General features: G+C 47.9%; 1 protein-coding gene across 1 annotated transcript in view; it reads left to right on the forward strand.

The window, feature by feature from the left end:
- Positions 1-10,133: 10,133 nt before the first annotated feature.
- The window catches only part of ARHGAP31 (Rho GTPase activating protein 31), a 58,879-nt gene continuing 51,182 nt past the window's right edge, over positions 10,134-17,830 (forward strand). Inside the window, exon 1 of the mRNA XM_065676346.1 lies at positions 10,134-10,255. Coding sequence (XP_065532418.1) covers positions 10,156-10,255 — 100 coding nt within the window. The 5' untranslated portion in view covers positions 10,134-10,155. The remainder of the gene's footprint in view (positions 10,256-17,830) is intronic.

The following is a 17,830-nucleotide window of genomic DNA, read 5'->3' on the forward strand; positions in this document are numbered from 1 at the left end:
GTCAGAAGAGGGAAGTGGCTGCAGGCCAATCCCTCTCGCATCTCCTAAGCAACCACTAAAATAGATGAACAGTCTTTTCATAATGGCATCATGATAAAGTGATTTGGCAAAACGAGAATATAATTTCCTGTTGACTATTAAAGCTCCACAAATGATCTTTAGTCACTGAGCACAGTGGATCTGTGTTCTGCAATAAACAGCAAGCATGAAATAACCCCCTATATTATCGCACCGTGAAGCAAAAAGATCCCAGATTTCTCAGCCAGCCTGCGTGCACCAAATCAGGAGCTGCTATAGAGACAGGACTTTGTTTTTCAGCCTGCCATCTCAGTTTTTCCAAGCTTTCAGGGGCTGCATCTTTAAAAGTTCCCTCTACACTAATGAAGGCTGTAGCTTTTTTTTGGTGCTAGTTTATAGTGAAAGCTGAGAGTCTTACAAAAACATCCCCTGATCCAGGAGCTGGGACTTTCAGACAGTTGCTATGTATTGCAATAGTATTACAAACCAGAAAACCCAACAATCATGAAACTGATTTCCTACGACAAGGGCCATCCCAAGTTGACTCCTTCGGTTTTATTAGTGACCTTTGAATTACTCAAGTGATATGTTGAAGTGCAACAGTGCAGGGTCCTGCTTACTGTATCTTATAGACCCTGCCTGCTAGGCATCAGTCTGAAATGCAGCCTTCCCTTACTGCATTAATTCCTCCCTGTTACCTGATTTACCTGCTATAACACTTGAAGCACTCCCTGTACCCTCCACTCATCTACGGTTTCTGCCTGAGACTGCGGTCCTACAGTGCCTGTGCATTAGTGCTCTGTGCCCATGGTGTCAAAATACTATCTACTTATTTCTCCCTCCAGCTGCATTTTTCCTGCCAGCATGCGTTCTCCTAAGCTGCTCTTAAAAGTTGGTTCCATTTTCAAGTTGCAAATACTTGATATCATTACCAAAAATTGTAACTCAAACCACTGGATTCTTCCCAGCATCTCTTAAACTTGCCAGAGAACAGTCTGTATGTGGCAATCAGTGGAGTGAGAGTGTGACACTGGCGCTGGCACTGGGGGGTACATGCGCTTCTCCTATTCCCCTTGGAGATTTATACCCCTCTTCTCAGTCAGGATGAGCAGACGCCTGTGTGGTTTGGGCAGATGTGTTTTTAGCTGGTGTTTCTCTTGCCCCAAATTTTGCTCTGATTCTGGTACTCAGCACCTTTCTTCCCTGGCTGGAAATGTTGACATCTATTATTATGGAGAGGTTTTTTGCAAGCTCTGACCTCTCTAATGCTTATGGGCCTAAAAGAAAACCCAAACCAGATCTAACTGAAGGATGTTCCTGGAATATCCCTCAGGGATACACTTCCTTTTCTGGCGATGGAGGGTTTGGCTCTGGAGGCCAAAAGAAGCAACAGAGTTGGATGCAAAACTACGATCTCCAGGCTCTCATCATTTAGGCTGCTGTGGATGAGGCAGACCCCTCTGTCTTTAAGAAATCTGTTTATTCCCAATTCTCCCTGTTGGCTTTTTGTTTGTGTGGTTGGATTTTTGTTTCCCTCTCCTCCTCTGTTTTTCCCTTTAGCTCCATTTGTGTTAAACAAGTAAAAGGAATCTTAATGCAGTCCCTGCTCTGCACACCATTAGGGCTGGGGCTGCTTTTTCTCTCCTTCTACAGTGCTGATGTTGTAGAAAGCGGTAGCCAAACACCACAAGAGCACAGCAAAGAAACACGGGGTGAGTGAGAAGGGCATCTGACCGCACCTGCAACCCTATATGTACATGAGCAACTTCTACTACAATCAGGGCAGATAACAAAGGCTTTCCAGGAACAACCTGCGCTAAAACATGCTCTGGCAGGAATACAGGATTAGGGGTGAGGGAGAACAGAGAGCAGATCTTACATTGCTCCTTGCCATCCTGATCTGTTGCCTCTTGGCATTGCCTCCATGTCTTCTGACACCAACTCAAAGACAGTCCCTGAGGCAGGGCCATGCCACAGGGCTCTTAGCATGGGGAAAAAGCCCAAGCTGGAGGTTGAAGCAGGAGGGACAATTGCTTCCCATGTTACAAGGGGCCGTTGCAGAGCTTGGCTGCCTGACAGTTTCATTTGCAAGAGCATTGGCCCCTTTCCAAGCAATTCTTTCAGGTCTCATTGTTTGGTAGGAAACAAACAAGGGGAACAGCACTGGGTGGGCACACCAGAAGAGGGTCTAAATATAGCAGGGCAGCGTTAGGGAGCCAGGCTTCTTAGGCAAAGCTTACTCTAAAGATAACAAAACCCCTCTGTTAGTCTAGAGAAAAGGCACCAGTTCTGCTACAGGCATCCCAGTTACTCAGGAGAGGGCTCCCTACATGTCCCAGTCATACTGGCCAGCTACAACGATGCTACACTAGCCATAAAAAGTTGAAAGCACCCCATTAGGCTGTTTTAAATCAAAGCACAGAGAGAATATTATTCATTCCAGCCTGAAGTCTTCTGGGTACTTTCTGCTGTAATTCACACCCAGTATAACTTCATCCTGAGTCAGGAAATAATCTGAACTACAGATTTAGACATCGAGGTGTCAGAGTGAAGCCAAGCCAAGCCCTTTTGGCCTGTGATGGAAAGAAGATAACTTGGTGCCACCTCTGCCTGGAGGTGTTGAGACTCAGTGGGATTCAAACTAAATAATGTTTCTGACAGCAGTGCAGGGCTGGTGACGTTTCTGAAAGCAGAGGAAAAGAGAACGCAAGCGTGCCAAAGAAGTCTAAAAACATCCTTCACAACCTGGCACGTCCCCATAGAAAACACCTCCTGCCAGAACAGCCAGGGCGCAGGTAAGGGAATGTTAAAGGAGAAATGTGGCATTCCCTGAGGAAGTATACAGAGAGCTTTAATATTATACATCCTGAGAGAGAGAGCACTCAGATCCCAGGCAGAAGGAATCTCTGCACATAGCTGATTTCCCTGCTTCAGCATTCGAGAGCACAGTCGAAAGGCAAGTTGTTTTTCCACTTAACCAAGGCACTGTGAAGAGGGATGTGGTGCAAGGCAGGAAAAGTAAGCCTAGAAGAAAAGGGGGATATGGTTAGCCTTGCAGAGAAGACAATAGGAAATCATTAGTGCAGACCCACCAGTGCCTTCCCCATGGGGATTTAGCTCAGTGAGTAGAAATAAACAACAAATGTGCTGGAGCCTGCCACTTGCAAGAACACCCGGCCTTGCCTGCCACAGCTGCTAGCGCTCTGCCCATCACAGCTCACAGCCTTCTTGTAGAGGTGTTTGCAAAGGGAACATGTGGCTTTTGCAAGCTTCTATTTTCTCTCTTCCCCCTTCCTGACAACAAATCATTCTTTGCTTTGCTAGAGACAGAGAGAAGGGGTAAGGTAGTCTGTCCCCACTGCAGACCAGCATCATAGCTGGTGAGTCTTCATAGGAAATCCTTCTTGTGGTGCTAGACTTTCTTACATGACAAAAGGAGTCTTAGTTGAAAGCTTATGCTAAAATAAGACATAACTCTCTCATAGAAAAGATGAGTCTCATAAGTGATCAAGAGAAGACCTCAGAATAAAAGAAGCCAGGTTTTAAGTGACTTCTAAATATAACATATAACAGGCTAGCTTTTATCCCTAGAATAAGGAGCATCCCCTGAGCTATTTGTTGTTTGGTGGTTTTGGTTTTTGTTTTCTTTTTTTTCCAACAAATACAATTATTACAAAACAGACCTGGTCTTCTACACAAAGTGATCAGAATAGACTACTGGTGGAGTGAACCCCTGAACTCCCTTCCAGCTTAGTCATTCCTTATAATAGAGATTCTTTCTCAGTTCTTAGCCATTAAATAATGGAAATGCAATAAACTGCTGGTTTTATGCAGTCAGTTTAACCCACAACTTCCTTCTCCCATGACAACATGATTAGCAGAATGGGTAATAAAAGAAGGACATCAGAAGGTGGAATTACAGGAAAGTGGGTCTTGGTGTCAGTGATCTCTGAGCGGTGGTGAGGTGGGCTATTCAGAAATCCCATATGTAGTGTCCTTTATGGTATACTACCAATGATGATGGCAAAATTGAGAGCAGAAGAAACTAAACAGTTTCTATTTTCACATTATAGACCTTTGGCTCAACAGAGTTCTCATTTCTGCCAGAACAGCCTTTATAGAATAAAGAGTGGATGAAACACCTACAAAACCAGTGGGGTGCAAATGTGGAGGAACAGATACTGAAAGTCTGCTCTCCCTTAAGCAGCACTAGTGTAGCTGCTGGACACAGTGACGAAGCAATGGGTGCCTGAAGTGATAGGTAGATCTCCTCAGGATTTTCTTCCCTGAGTTTTCTCACATCCTAGAGATCCTGGCCGTGCTTGAGAATCCTGGTTATCACTTGTGTTCACAGGCCGGTAAAACCTGAGAAGGACTGGGCTTATGGTTGAGCTATCTTTCAAGTTCATGGGTGCCACTGATTTGGCATTTTGCTTTGCTATGAAGTAACAGTGTCGTTTTAAGCAGATTGTTTCAGTTCTGTAGGTCTCTTTGGTTACCTGATGAGGAGGAGAAAAGCAAGCAAAACCATTTCCTGGTTTGGTGGGAATCCTTATTGTTATTTGCAGTGGGGCAATGTGTTGAAGAAATCACCTCCCTCTCTGACATACTGTCTTAATTGTACTCAGCACAGTGCTTACAGCTGCCTCTTCCGTGTAATCCAAACAGCTGCTGGCAGGATGCTATTGAAAACACCTGTGTGAATTTGGGGTGGCTCCATGGGGTGAGGTTCGTGGCCTTTCTGCCTCACCAGATGGGTCACCTCGTTGATAAGATGCTTGGAGAAGGTTCAGAACATGCTTCTGAGATGAAGGAAGCTTTTGCTGGCTGTGTGGCTTGTCTGGTAGGGTTTGTCTCTGGGTGTTTGTTTTACAATTCTATCGTATATTATTGCACTATCAATAGAGTTTTACACTGGGAGACATAAAACGTTTCTGTAACGGTCTTTATATGGTTTAAATAAAGAACAATTGGAGTCCCCAGTCAAGAATTAGAGTTCCTGTGTGCTAGATGCTGTACAAACACAAGATTGAGTGGCCATCACTGTTCAGGCAAGTCTGTGCCCTGAGTAAGGAAAGTGAGATACATTCCTCATCTCTTTTCTGTACTGAAAACCTGATGCTTCTGAAATGACTGTGAACAATGGGAGAAGGCAATCTGGCTAAAAGCACTGTTACATGTTTTGTGGTTGCGATGTGTGTAGTCAGTAACAGAACATCATTAGGCTACTCACGTACCTCAGTCTTCATTGCATCTGGAATGATACTCAAAGAGGTGGAATGGGCAGGCATATATGTCTGCTCCTGATAAGTCAGTGACTACATCTCATCCCCCAGCCATAGATCCTCACCCTATGCCCTAACCAGCAAAGTGGGAACAAACCCCTTCTATTTGGTTCCATTTGTTCTAGTCTGGTTCCTTCTAGGACATCCTTGTGATGACATCAAATCATCATGCAGGCTCATAGTTAGAGCCTTCTGGGCATAGGTCTGCTGTACCTCCTGGTTACACCAGCGTGTTGTGCATAGTCAGCCAGCAATAAGGAACCTTGGTAGTGTGCAAGTGATGGGTGCCAGCTTTATTTGTAGCTGAAGTGCTGGGATCGGAGAAGCAGCTGTTGAAAAGGCTGCATGGGGCAGATGGACACAGAAGAAAGCATGTCATGATGTGAACAAGAGGGTCCTCTGGAATGCAGAAAAGGAGGTTAGAGCTGGGGGAGACATGGCTTGTACCTGCGAATGTGTGGAATGAGGAACCGAGAGTGGTGGGCTCCCTGTGCCAAGGGAAGCTGAAGGGTAGCCCCATAGACTGATAGGGCTCAGAGAAACAAAAGCCTCCATGCCAAGCTTTAGGCTTCACAATACACTCCAGCTTTGACCATGGAGATGGGAGTAGGCAGGAAACTGGGCTGGAGAGGGCAGGAGAGGAAAGAGAGTATGTGGAGGGGTGGGGAGGGAGAGTGAACTGGCGTGTCAGGGTCTAACAATGAACTGTCTGTGTCAGGAAAAGAGTTGTACTTGGCAGGGCTATTTTTAGGGGTTCAGAGCCCCCCCTCCCCGGGTCTTCCACTCTCCAGCCCTCCCTGCTCTTTTGTGCTGAGTGGCGCCTGGCAGATTGGTGGAGATTTTAAAGCCATGGATAGGAAAGAGCTCAAACACAATGAAGGAAATGCAGTCGGGAGAGGAGAGATGGGTGCCCAGAAATAGCCTGCGTGACGCCTCTGCTGCGGCCCCCGGCTCTTAGAAGGGGAAGAAACACTTAGTCCTAATGGCCAGAGCTGTTCCCCAGGCTCTCTGACTGCTTCTGGAGTCACTGGCACCTTGTCTGTGAGAACGGATAGAACTGCACAGTCATTACCCACCCCATGTTCATTCACACACAAACACGGGCTTCCCGTATCCACCCTCAAGCCAAAGGTGAGGCGCTGCAGATCAGCAGTGAAGGTGTTCCGCCTTCCTGCATGAACCTGTGGCCCTCTCTGACAGGGAGGGCTTTGTGTCCAACTGCAAATCCTGACCTGTTTTTACAGGTTCAAAGGGAAGGAATTAAAGTAAGTATCGTGGGCCATGGCTCCCTGGTTTGGGCTGTGGTACTGTGCGAGAGCTGGCCATCATGCTGTTTGTATGGTGGGGGGGACTGGGAAGTAATCTCTGAGAGCTCTGGCTTGGTTTGGTGTTGCTCTTATTCTGCACGCTCACTTTTTTCTTCTTCTATTTTTTTCATAGGAGGGGGAGAAATTCCCCCTTCTTTTCCAGCTGCTTCAGCTTTGAACTCCTTTTTGCTTTCCACGCTTCTGGCCTGAGCTCTTTCTCTGTCCAGCTTTGCTTCTTGCCTGTGTAAGCTTTTCCAGAAGGGACCTGGCTTACTCCTTGGGCCCTGCTGCTCACCCTCGCTATTGCAGGGCCCTGCCCTGCCTCCCAGGCTGCGCAAATCCAGGCTTCTTATTTTTAATTCTAAGGAGGAGAACATCCCTCCTTTCCCTCAGAAAAAATCCCCTGGCTCAGCACTGATTTCAGCCTCCGATAGGAAAGTGCTTTGTTTGCAAAGCCTCCCTTGTTTGCTGCCCGCTCACCTTGCCTGACCTCCTCCTCCTGGCCCTGGGCTCCCTAAGCAATCCTGCAGCAACCTCCCCTCTGTCCTCTTGCTGAACCTCGTTCTGGCATGGGGAAAGCCACCCCCATAGTCCAGCCTGCCTGGCAAAGAGCTCTTATAGAGCTCTTCACGCCTTCATTTGCTCCGCCTGACACACCATTTCCTTTCTCTGGATCCCTCTTCCCTCCATGGAGTTATTGGCACAGGGCAGCAAACTGCAACCAACACCTGAAAGAACCTCTATGAATAAAGTCAGAATCCTCCCTGTCATGCTTCTAGCTCCAATTCCCTGCTCTTTTGCTTCAAATACTGTTTTTTTCTTGGCATGGTGATGACAGTCTCTCTCCATCTCCTACCATGACACCCAGCTGGCAATGGCTGATAGTGGTCCTGTGTCCCAGCCCTGGACAGGCATCACCCACCCATAGCCTCGTTGGGGTCAGGGCAGCACAGCAAAGCCCCTCACATAATCAAAATCAGATGGCAGCACTGCATTTCTGCATGGAGCCATGGCTTCCAACGATGGCACCTCCTTGGCAGCTACAGGGAACTGCCACTGAAAGCAATAAGAAATAGTGCTTTCAGCTGAAAATGCCTACTGGCCTGTAAGAAATACTGAGTGGGTGATGAGCTGACCCAGCAGTGCTGCTGAGTCCCCGCTCTCTGGGCTTGTGGACCACCAAGACCCCTTAGAGCAGGGCTCTGCAAGGTGTGTGTGGGGTCCCATGCTGCATAGTGGCCAAGGCAGGGTGCTCCCTCACTGGTGACATGAGGAAGCTGTATACATAGAATCATAGAATGGTTTGGGTTGGAAGGGACCTTCAGAGCTCATCTAGTCCAACCCCCCTGCAATGAGCAGGGACATCTTCAACACGATCAGGTTGCACAGAACCACATCCAGCCTAGCCTTGAATGTCTCCGGGGATGTGGCATCCACCACCTCTCTGGGCAAGGGCAACCTGTGACAGTGTTTTACCACCCTCAGGACCTAGAAGAAGATGGTGTGGTTTCTTGCCATGGTGAAGCTGGAGGAGGCTGGCATGTGCAGGAAGACGTGCCTCCTCCCTAAGGGGGCAAGGAAAAGGCTTTCTTTTCCTACAGAAGGCAGGGCAGCGGGAGGATGCCCTGGCGAGACATCCAGCTCTGAGCGTCCTGTTGTCTGTCTGGCCCGTTTGAAGTCTGCCCCTTGGCAGGCAAGCAGGATGCACTGCGGCACGCGATGGGTTTGGCGGGTTCCCATGTGCTGACTTGACATCAGGGTGCTGTGAGAAGCCCGTATTAAAGCCAAGGAAGTTTTAAGAGTTTCATGAGCACTGAGGGTCCCTGAGAACAACCATTGGTCCGGAGGTGAGAGCTCAGGTCTACCCTTCAGCCTGGCAGCAGTCCTTTGCCCCATTTTCTGGCTGGTTTTCCTCAAAGTAAAGCTCCTCTGCTAGTATTTGGTCTGATTTTTGGTGAAAAGCTGCAATTTCCTGTTTTTCATTTGTTTGTTTATTTTCCACCCAGACCCATACAGTTGTATTTGGCACGAAGCAAGAGGGGGCAGTGAAGCCTTAGCAGAGTTCAGTTTGCCTCCTTAGGTGAAGCGTGCAGCCCACCAGCATACCCAGCCCTGTAAAGAGGTCTGAATTTCTGGGACAAAAAATGTGGAGTTAAGTGTAAGTGACTGCTCTTACAAGCAGAGATATGCATGTACTGAAAGTAAGAATAGAAAGGTGTTGGGGGCGGAAGGGAACAAGACTCAGGGCTTAAGGGCAGACCCACGCCATCTCCGTTACTGCCTCTACTGTGAGATTTCTGTTCCTTATCTCTAAACCCCTTCCTTGGTTAAGGGGATCCTACATGAATTTAGATGCCAGGACAGCATCTGTTTCTGCTTGCCGGGGAGGAGAGAGCTGAAGGTTTCCCTCCTCCCCTCTTCTTTACTTTCCCAACTTTCTGCCCCCTTCTTGCCCTTCGGTAGCTCCATCCTGTGCCTCTGTAGAGAAAGGCAAACCCTGCACTGACAGAGTCATGTTCGAGGGCAGGAAGGAGCCTTGCGACAGAGGACTGGATGAAGAGGCAGAGATTTACTGATCTCTCTCCTCCTCATCGGCCCCTCCTTGGGCCTTTTCAGTGCTAAGCACTGGTAGCACAGGAAGCGTCTGACTGCACTGCTCGGCTTGCACTGATTCCGTCTCAGGCAGTCCGTTATCTGTCAACTCTCAGGACAGGCTTTCCCCCTTCCTTCCCTCCCCGTCCCCATCCCAGTCCCCCAACTCCTCTCCCCGCCTTCCCTCTCTCTCACACACACACACATGCACTTTATTGCCAAACCTTGTCCTCCGCCCCCCTCCTCATCTAACTTCCTTCCAGCATTTTTTTGAGCTGGATAATCCTAGGATTTGTAAAACGGGGGGAAAGGAGCGAGCAGGCGAGCGGGAGTCAGGGCAGGAAGCTGGTTTCTCGTTCCTCTAACTGTCCAAAGGCAGGAGGAGGGGAAGGGGGGGGAGCCAAAGAGGAGCCTTGTGCAGACTCTTCCCCCGGTCCCTTTTCATTAGTCCGTTTGAACTTCCAGTCTCCTCCGAAAGCCGAGAGAAGGACAAACCACACGGGGACTCTTTCTGCTGCTGGAAGCGTCGACAGTGCGGCTGATGAAACCCAGAAGGTGGCCGTGGAGGGTCCCGGGACCGCGCTGAGGGACTTAGCACCCCCCGTTCACCATCGCCTGTCCCCAGGTTGCCAACTCCGATGCGGGCACCCGTCCACCACCCACTTCCCTCGGATGAGAACCCTTCCGGGCTCAGGCTATGATCGCTGCTGCTGCTGGCTGGGCAGCCTCCTCTCGCCCTGACCATCCTCTGCCACAGGAGCAGCCCAACATCTGGTGGGGATTCATGTTTACTTCTCTGGCTGGACGCTGCTCAGGACCCCCGATGTTGCTCCTTGGGAGCGGGACACGGGCGGTGGTCTAAGGAGAAGAGCGAGATTCTGATCGCCCAGCGTGAGGCTGGGGGGGTGGGGGGCAAGGCAGGAGGGGGGAGAACCTCTTTTGGGACTAACCTCATGAAGAACAAGGGAGCCAAACAGAAACTCAAGAGGAAGGGAGCCGCGAGCGCGTTCGGCTGCGACCTGACGGAGTATCTGGAGAGCTCTGGGCAGGATGGTAAATGTCTCTTTATTCTCACTCTGGTTGCGAAGGAGCAGGGTGTTCGTCCCCCCTTTTTTACCGGTAGGACTACAAACCAGACCTTTCCCAAGGGCTAGACAACCTGGGGCTGGTTTATCCCTGGGAAGTGGAGTCATTGCCTTGTTACTCACAATGAATGAACAATCGGAAGATTGCTCTGGTGACGCGTCTGCATGACCCTTGCATGAGTAGTGCTGTGTGTGGGGAAAAGACTGGGCTAAGGCTCTTGGAATGCTTAAGTGTGTACAGAGGTGGCCAGCCATATGTTGGGATGCCCTCTCCCATCCGCCCGTCAGTGGAAGGGAGTAGTAGGTGTTTAGGGGCTAGGTTTGGAAATCAAGCCTGCGCTCACTGTTGCTTCCCCCTGGACTTTGAAATCCTCCTGAAGTCCATGAGTGTTGCAGGGCTGTAGGGAGTAACTGGGAATGCCCCATCTGCACCTCCTGGACTGCAGCACAGTTCCCATATTGTCCTTTCAGTGCTGGCTGGAGACAAGACGGAGACAGGGGGGTGGAGTAGGTTTGAGTGTGAGGTGTAAGGGGGAAGCTGAGCTAATGTTTTCACTACTGTGCCTGTTATCTCTCCTCTCCTCCTCTAACTGACCTCCATGCCCCCAACGTGTTGGGTGAGAACATGATAGCTCAGAGAAGAGGTAACTCCAATAAGAGAGAGTCCTGAGCTTGGTCAGCCCTTGGTGACGAAAGGAGCAGAAGGATTCTTCTTGAAGAGGGCTGGATGATGAGAGAAGCAGTTGTGAGCCTGGCATAAAGAAAGACCTGCAGTTTAGCCAGGGGAAAAAGAAATACATGCCTGTGACCATCCCTGATGTTAGCCGTATGTGCCAGGTTTAGCATTATGTTCCAGTTGGAGTTAACTAACTTTTACCAATGTCAGGCTACTCCAAGCAAATAAGAAGGCTTCTAGCAGCAATGTCAGCTTTATACAGGGAGGGCTGTACAATCAGGTCTTTCATTTGCTGAGGAGCATGGCTGATGAAGTACAGGGTGGAACTGCACTGGCAGAGGGATGGACTACATAACAGTTGTCTTTTCCATTGCACAGTGAAGGGGGCAGTAAATATATCACTAAGATAAAACGTTATATGTGTGCGTTTACTTAGAGATGGGGGAAACCAGGCATTCAGTTGCACTGTGAGTTGTCCATAACAGTTATTGTATTTTTTAACTTATATAGACCTTAACAGCAATTGAATTGAACTAGAAAAAAACCCCAGGCTTACTGAACTGATACCACTTTGCCAGCATGAGGTACAGATAAATAAATTCCATCCAGTGCTAACATGAGCTGCCACGGTGCAGGGACTATTTACAGCTGTTTACAGGAACACTGCAAAACAATGCCGGGAAGGCAGGCGCAGGCAGTATATTCAGCTGAAGCAGCAAGGGAGATCTTAAAGGGAGAAACGTAATTACTGCAGTTGAAATTAAACATTTATTACCTGAAATCCCATCGTTTTTTCAAATTGTTTTCTTGGGCACAAGAAAGAAGGACATTGTCCCAGGTCTCATTTGTGGAATGGTTCACAGTTCCAACCTACTCATCTCTCTGTGCTGAGGAAAAGTGGGGAAGAATATGAAGTTCCTTTCCCTTTATTTGTTGAATAGCACATCCCATTGCCCAGTGCTGTGGGATCCAGAAATAAAAGACTCAATTGTTATAGGTTTATTAGGAAGGGTGTAAGTTAGATTGGTACAATTAAATTCTTCAGGACAGGGGGAGAAGAAATGAGGGTATTAGAGACAGTAATTTCATTGCTAGTAGGGCTCTCAGGATCAGTAGGAATGTGACTAAGTATTGCCAAAGTGATGTCTTGGGAAGAAATGAAGGTTCAAATGTCACCAGGACATCACAAGCTTGCCACCTGTAATTCTGAAACAAAATTAGAAGAGCATTTAGGTGGTCGATTTGGGAACAGTTGAATTGTCCTGCTAAAAACTATTTCCAGTGACAAGCCAGTGCTCCTGCAAGCAGGGGCTTTTGTAGAGATGTAAAGCAGTAACTTTCTCTCTATTTTGGATGGTACCATGTGTTTAAATGGTGGAACACAGGCTCTGGTTGTTCCCTGCTTGGAAGCAATGAAGATGTAAGTTCGTGCTATCTGCGAGTGATGAGGAGCGGGAGAGTGCTTTGCCTGCTGTATAGAAAATGGTTTGTTGAGGACCTTTGTGAAAGCAGGTTTTAAAACGCACCCATAAGGGTTAGCTGGAAAAGAAGAAGAGGCTGTAGGACAGGCATGGCACAAGTCAGACTGGTTGTGCTTTCATGCTCAGGTCTGCTTTACACCATTCTGCAGTGCTGATTTGTGTGACTGGTCCTGCAAACTCACACAAGTGAAGGGAAGCAGAGACCTGCTTTGCTGGTGCTGGGAATGGCGAAGGGAGCACAGGGCATGGCCGAGGCTAGTGTGGAGAATTCAGGTTGGCATTTTTCCCTCTGGAATAGTGCAGGACCGTTACAGTTAGGGGGTGCTGCACTACTTGTGCGGTGCTTTGTGGAGGAGATGCACAACTTGAGTCCGTACATGCTTGTGGTTGTTGAAGAGCAGCTTGTGCTTTCTGCAAAGACCTTAGTCCCTGTGTCCTTGCCAAATTCCAGTGGAGAGAATTATATTCTGCTTAAGGTATCACCATTTCCTCTCCTGTCATTTAACTGTTTAAGAACTTGCTATGGCCTGCTTCAGAGATGGCTGCATTTCAGTGTAAGGGTGAAAAGATCCCGCTGTCTCCCTTAGCAGACAGATGTACCTAAGCCTCTGTTATAAAGAGCTTTGTGATAATACAACAAAAGCTGTAGCAGAACTATAAAGTATTTAAGAGGAGTGTAAATGTAGTGGGTACAGTGGGGTAGCTCAGGAGACTAAAAATGCAATACAAAGCCTTTAGCCCTGAGTTGATTCTTCAGATCTGACCTAGGTCAGTGATGACAGACAGATGTTGCTGTCTGCTGGCTTGTTTGAAGCTCAGATGTGTTGAATTTACTGCATTTCGAGTCAGTTTCTGTCACTACTACATTTGACCCTACTTGGCCTTTTCCTGCTGGCAGACTCTACACATGCTCCTTATGGAGGCAGACTGCTATCAGTGCTCCCAAGCATTTAAAGTCGTGACTCAGGCCACAGACATCATGAGATAAAATAAAAATCAGTGCTGGGTTCTTTTTCTGCTTTATGTTTTCTGAAGCTTTAGTGTGCATCTGAGTTATGTCTTTCTCCTGGCAAGAGGGCTAGAAACTTGTGGGGAAATTAGCTTTTCTTCCTTCCCACTAACATTCTCAAACAATGACTTTAATAGCAGTGGATTTGAGGGAAAGCTCACATAAAACATGAAAGAATAGTGGCTGGCAATGCCAATGGGTAAAAGTAATCTGATTTCACATAGTCCCTCTTCTGTTGCTGCCAGCATTGAATCTGCACACAGAGGCAAGTGATCTTTTGGAGTGTCAAAGCTTCACTAGAAAGCAGTGTGAGCCCACATGGATAGGTACCATGCAGGAGGAATTTAGTGCTAATGCCCTTTACTAAAACATTTTCCTGTGTCAGACTTTAATAAAGTGTTGTATGGGTGCAATGGAAGTAGCAGATATTAGGCTTGAAGGATTAACATTAGAGCTGTGCTTTGTCTTCCTGATAGCCTGGTTTCCAAAGGAGAGTAGCCCATAGTGCCTCTACTGAAGTCAATGGGAGCTGCACGTCAGGCCCCCAGTTCCTGTAATAACAACAGTATAATGTTCTAGTCATGGATGAGCCAGCAGAGAAGACAAGACGCAAGGCTGTGCACAAACCGTAGTTGGGGCAGGACAGTCTGAACTGCTTCAGACAGCCACAAAGAGTAGTCTTGCTTTTGGTTATAACAGAGAAGTGTTGTAAGAGTGGGCTGAAAATGTCAAAGCTGTTAAAGTAAGAGGGTCCAAGTCAAAATGGAGTTTAATATTCCCAGTGCTTCTAACTGTGGGAGTTCAGGTACACAGCCAGGTACAACTTCCACTTTTTAAAACGGAAATACATCTACAACAGTTGGATTCTGCTGGTAAGTGGCAATCCGGTCTTTTTCATAGGAACTGCCACTGATTCAGACCTGCCTTTGCTTCATTTGCTTAGAGCCATGTAGGACTCGGAGAAAAGCTGGATCATTTACTTCATCTTTAGTATGATGGTGTCTAAATGTTGGGATAGGATGTGCTACTAGGACTGCAAAAAGCCAAATCTCAGATTAGGCACCTTGTTCTTAGGATGTAGGTCAGCTCTGTGGATTTGAGCTTCCCCTATTTGCTGGAGAGTTAATTCAGCTGTTGCTGTACCCCTTTGTGGTTCCTTGAACATCTGTTTCCTGCCTGATGTTGTCTTGTTGGGATGCAGTGAGCTCAGCTTTTCCCCTTAACCCCCTCCCACACTCCTCACAGTTCCCTCAATGGCTCTCATCCTGAGTCTCTAGCACCCAGAGCCCTTCCTCTTTGTGCAATGGTGCTTATTGGCTTTGTTATTTGCTGTAGAAACAGGGCTCCTTCATTTGAGGAGCTTTGAAGCCACCAACTCCCTTGTGCTCTCCTCTTGGGGCTCCTTCTTGCTATGGCAGAGAGCAGGGCTGGCCAGCAGCACCCCCTGAGGCCAGGGAGGCAGAAAGGGCTGTCGTCTGCAACCACAGCACAGGGAGACAGTTTGGAGCCCCTGGATATTAAAATGGGAAAGGAGACAACAGTACAGGTAACCTATATGATATTCTTCTACACCGTGTGGCTGTGCCATGACTGCTTCTGCCTTGTCACAACTGCATTTGAATGAGAGAGCGAGGAAAGCATTAGCAGTGTTCGTAGTCTGAGAACATGGTAGCTCAGGCTTGCACTGGCTCCCCACGCAGGGTCTTAACCGCTTTTGAGAGCTGCGGCAGGTCAAGACTTCACTGTAAGATTGGCAGGTATTTCTGAGGGAAAACGGTGACAATAGTTCAGTGGTAATACACTTCGTACAAAGGAAAGGTGGCTTTGGACACTGTCTTGGCACAGGCCCTTAGCATGCTATCTTCTGCCTGATTCTGATGTTACGTGCTTCATTGTGCAGCTACCGTGCTCAGGTGGGTGAGGAGACCTGTCTCTCAGGAAGAAAGTAGTTTGCTTTGAGAACAGACTTCCTTCAGAGCCAGACATTAAACCTGCCATGCAGGTGTGAAGCAGCTTTTCTGGGTCGTGTGGCTTTCCTTCCTCACACTTGCATGTCGGAAAAGGTGTGTGCGAGGGTGCATGCAAGTGCATAGCACATGTAAAAATGTACCACAGAAAGATGCATTTGTGTTCACGTAGTTTTAGGGTTTCTTAAGCTGTTTTTCCCATGTTGATGTTTTGAAGTGAATGCATGCCCATAGTTTCGGGAAGGTGCTTTTGGTTAGCGACGCATGCAGAAAGTCCTGGGAAAACTGCTGACGGATCATTCATGGCAATGTGGAGGAAAAAGACAAGGCGCTTTTTTTTTTTTTTCTTCTTTTCTGTTTTACTCCCCTTGGAAAAATGAAAATGCCACACGCTTGTTTAATGTGCTGCAGAAGAATGAGGAATGCATTCATCCCACTCTCGGAATTAGAAATTGTGGCACTGGGGATTTCTGTCTCAAGAACTGATTGAGCCTGGAAAGAAACCTTTTTCTCTTTCTGTAGCCAAAATTGCTTTCAGTTCAGATCTCTTCTCTGACCTACCTCACTCGGAGGCTATGCAAACACTTGTCTCCCTGCAAGGAAGGAAATGGCAGGGACTAGGAGGAGAACAGGACAAGAACAGCCTCTTGGGCTGTCTTGGAATGTTTAGTCCTCTTTTTTCTTGTCTGCCATGTTGCTGCAATCTGCTTTATATTTTCATACTGCTGATGTACCAAGAAACCCCATAAACCCTCTGTGGGGTCTATCCTTGGCTGTAGCCATGCAGCCTCTCTGGATGCTTAAGGCTGCATCCCCTCATTGTTGTGATGGGAGCATAAGGGACAGTTGGGCTCTGAAGTCTGACGGCAGAAGAAGGGGGACTGTATTATTGTGCAGTGGAGGAGAGCTGTGGCAGGGGGGCCTGAGGGCTGAATACATGAATTGGCAGGTGGAGCAGCAGGGCTGGGGCTGGGGGGAGCACAGCAATTTGGCCTTTCAGAGTCTGCTAAGGCATGTCCAGTGGCAGAAGCTCTGCTGCCAAAATGGATGGTGTGGGGGAATTATTAATGACATAAAGGTTGCTTGTACTCCACCTGCTCTTGCATGCAGAGCATCACGTTATGAGACCCAGATATCAGCCTCTATGGCAACAAAGTGAGAGCAAAAAGAGACTGGGAACAAACGGGAGCAGAAGCCATCTGTCTGCTTCTGTTACTCCGCTGTTGCTCCTTGTTTTGGATGATGTTTGTGTTACTTCCTCAATCTGTTTCTGGTTCTTGGGAGCTGGATTTTCGTCTCTCTGCGGCACAGTGTTACTGCAGTTAAACATTTGTGTTGAGAGCTCAGCTCCTTTTTCTGTGCTGACTTTCCATTGCTAGCGCTGTGTGATTAGCAGAGAGCTCTTCCATGCTGTCTCCTGCTTTCCATTTCCCTCACCCAGCACTGCAGGAGGCACACGTGTTGTTTGCATGCACTAAGCCCCACTTTGATCCTGCTTTCTCCCCCACCCCCTGCGAACAGCATGAATCACGTCTTGCCTGCAGATTCTAGATTAGAAAATGTATTTTGATTTAGCAAATGTTTTCTCTGCTGGCAACAGCTGATTTCATCTGATCCTGGGAAACCAAGGAGTTTGGGTGCTTGTGCTATCACAGCTCTCAAAGGTTTGAGGAAATAGCTGTAGTGGATGAAATACTGGCGCTGCATGGGGTGGGTGTACAACACAGGCTGGTGTACACATGGTGAACAAGTAGTCTGGGAGATCCCACACTGACTTCAGTGCTTGGAGCACAAGTTTTGTTGTAGGCCTGGTTCTAGTTTGGAGAGCTCGTGACACCAGCGCCATAGTAGAAAGCTTGCATCTGTAACTTAGGCTTTGCATATATGACGCAGTTCTACAGCAGCAGTGTTTGCTGGCAATCAGGCTTGTGCCAAAGGTTTATGTTGCAATGTTTCTCCTTTAGCTGTAACAGGGGAAATGAAAACAGCCTGTCAGTAACAGCATACCCAGTCCTGCTCCGAAGGGCCTGGGGTGGGGGGCTATCAGGCTGACTGCTCATATCACAGCTTGGACTGAATCTCTGATCTGCGCTGGATGCTGTTCCCATAAGTGTGAAATATAAACAGAGGGTGATTAAAGGATGGGGCACCACCAACAGGGTGCCAGGCACACAGAGCTTTGACATGGAAACCTACAGATACCTTATACCAATACAAAGGCTGCTAATTGGCTTCACTGCTGGTTGTTTTAAGGGCAACGAGTGTTGTACGTTGTGGACTGGTGTCTACTTTCCATACATTCCCAAAGCCTCAAGCCCCAGCTGTCCTTTGTTCCTATGCCAGAGCCTTCAGCTTCTCTGCTGATAACTTCACTGACCATGTTTTGCATCGTCAACAACAAAAAAAACCT

Source organism: Lathamus discolor, chromosome 4 (assembly GCF_037157495.1).
Source record: "Lathamus discolor isolate bLatDis1 chromosome 4, bLatDis1.hap1, whole genome shotgun sequence".
NCBI lineage: Eukaryota > Metazoa > Chordata > Aves > Psittaciformes > Psittacidae > Lathamus > Lathamus discolor.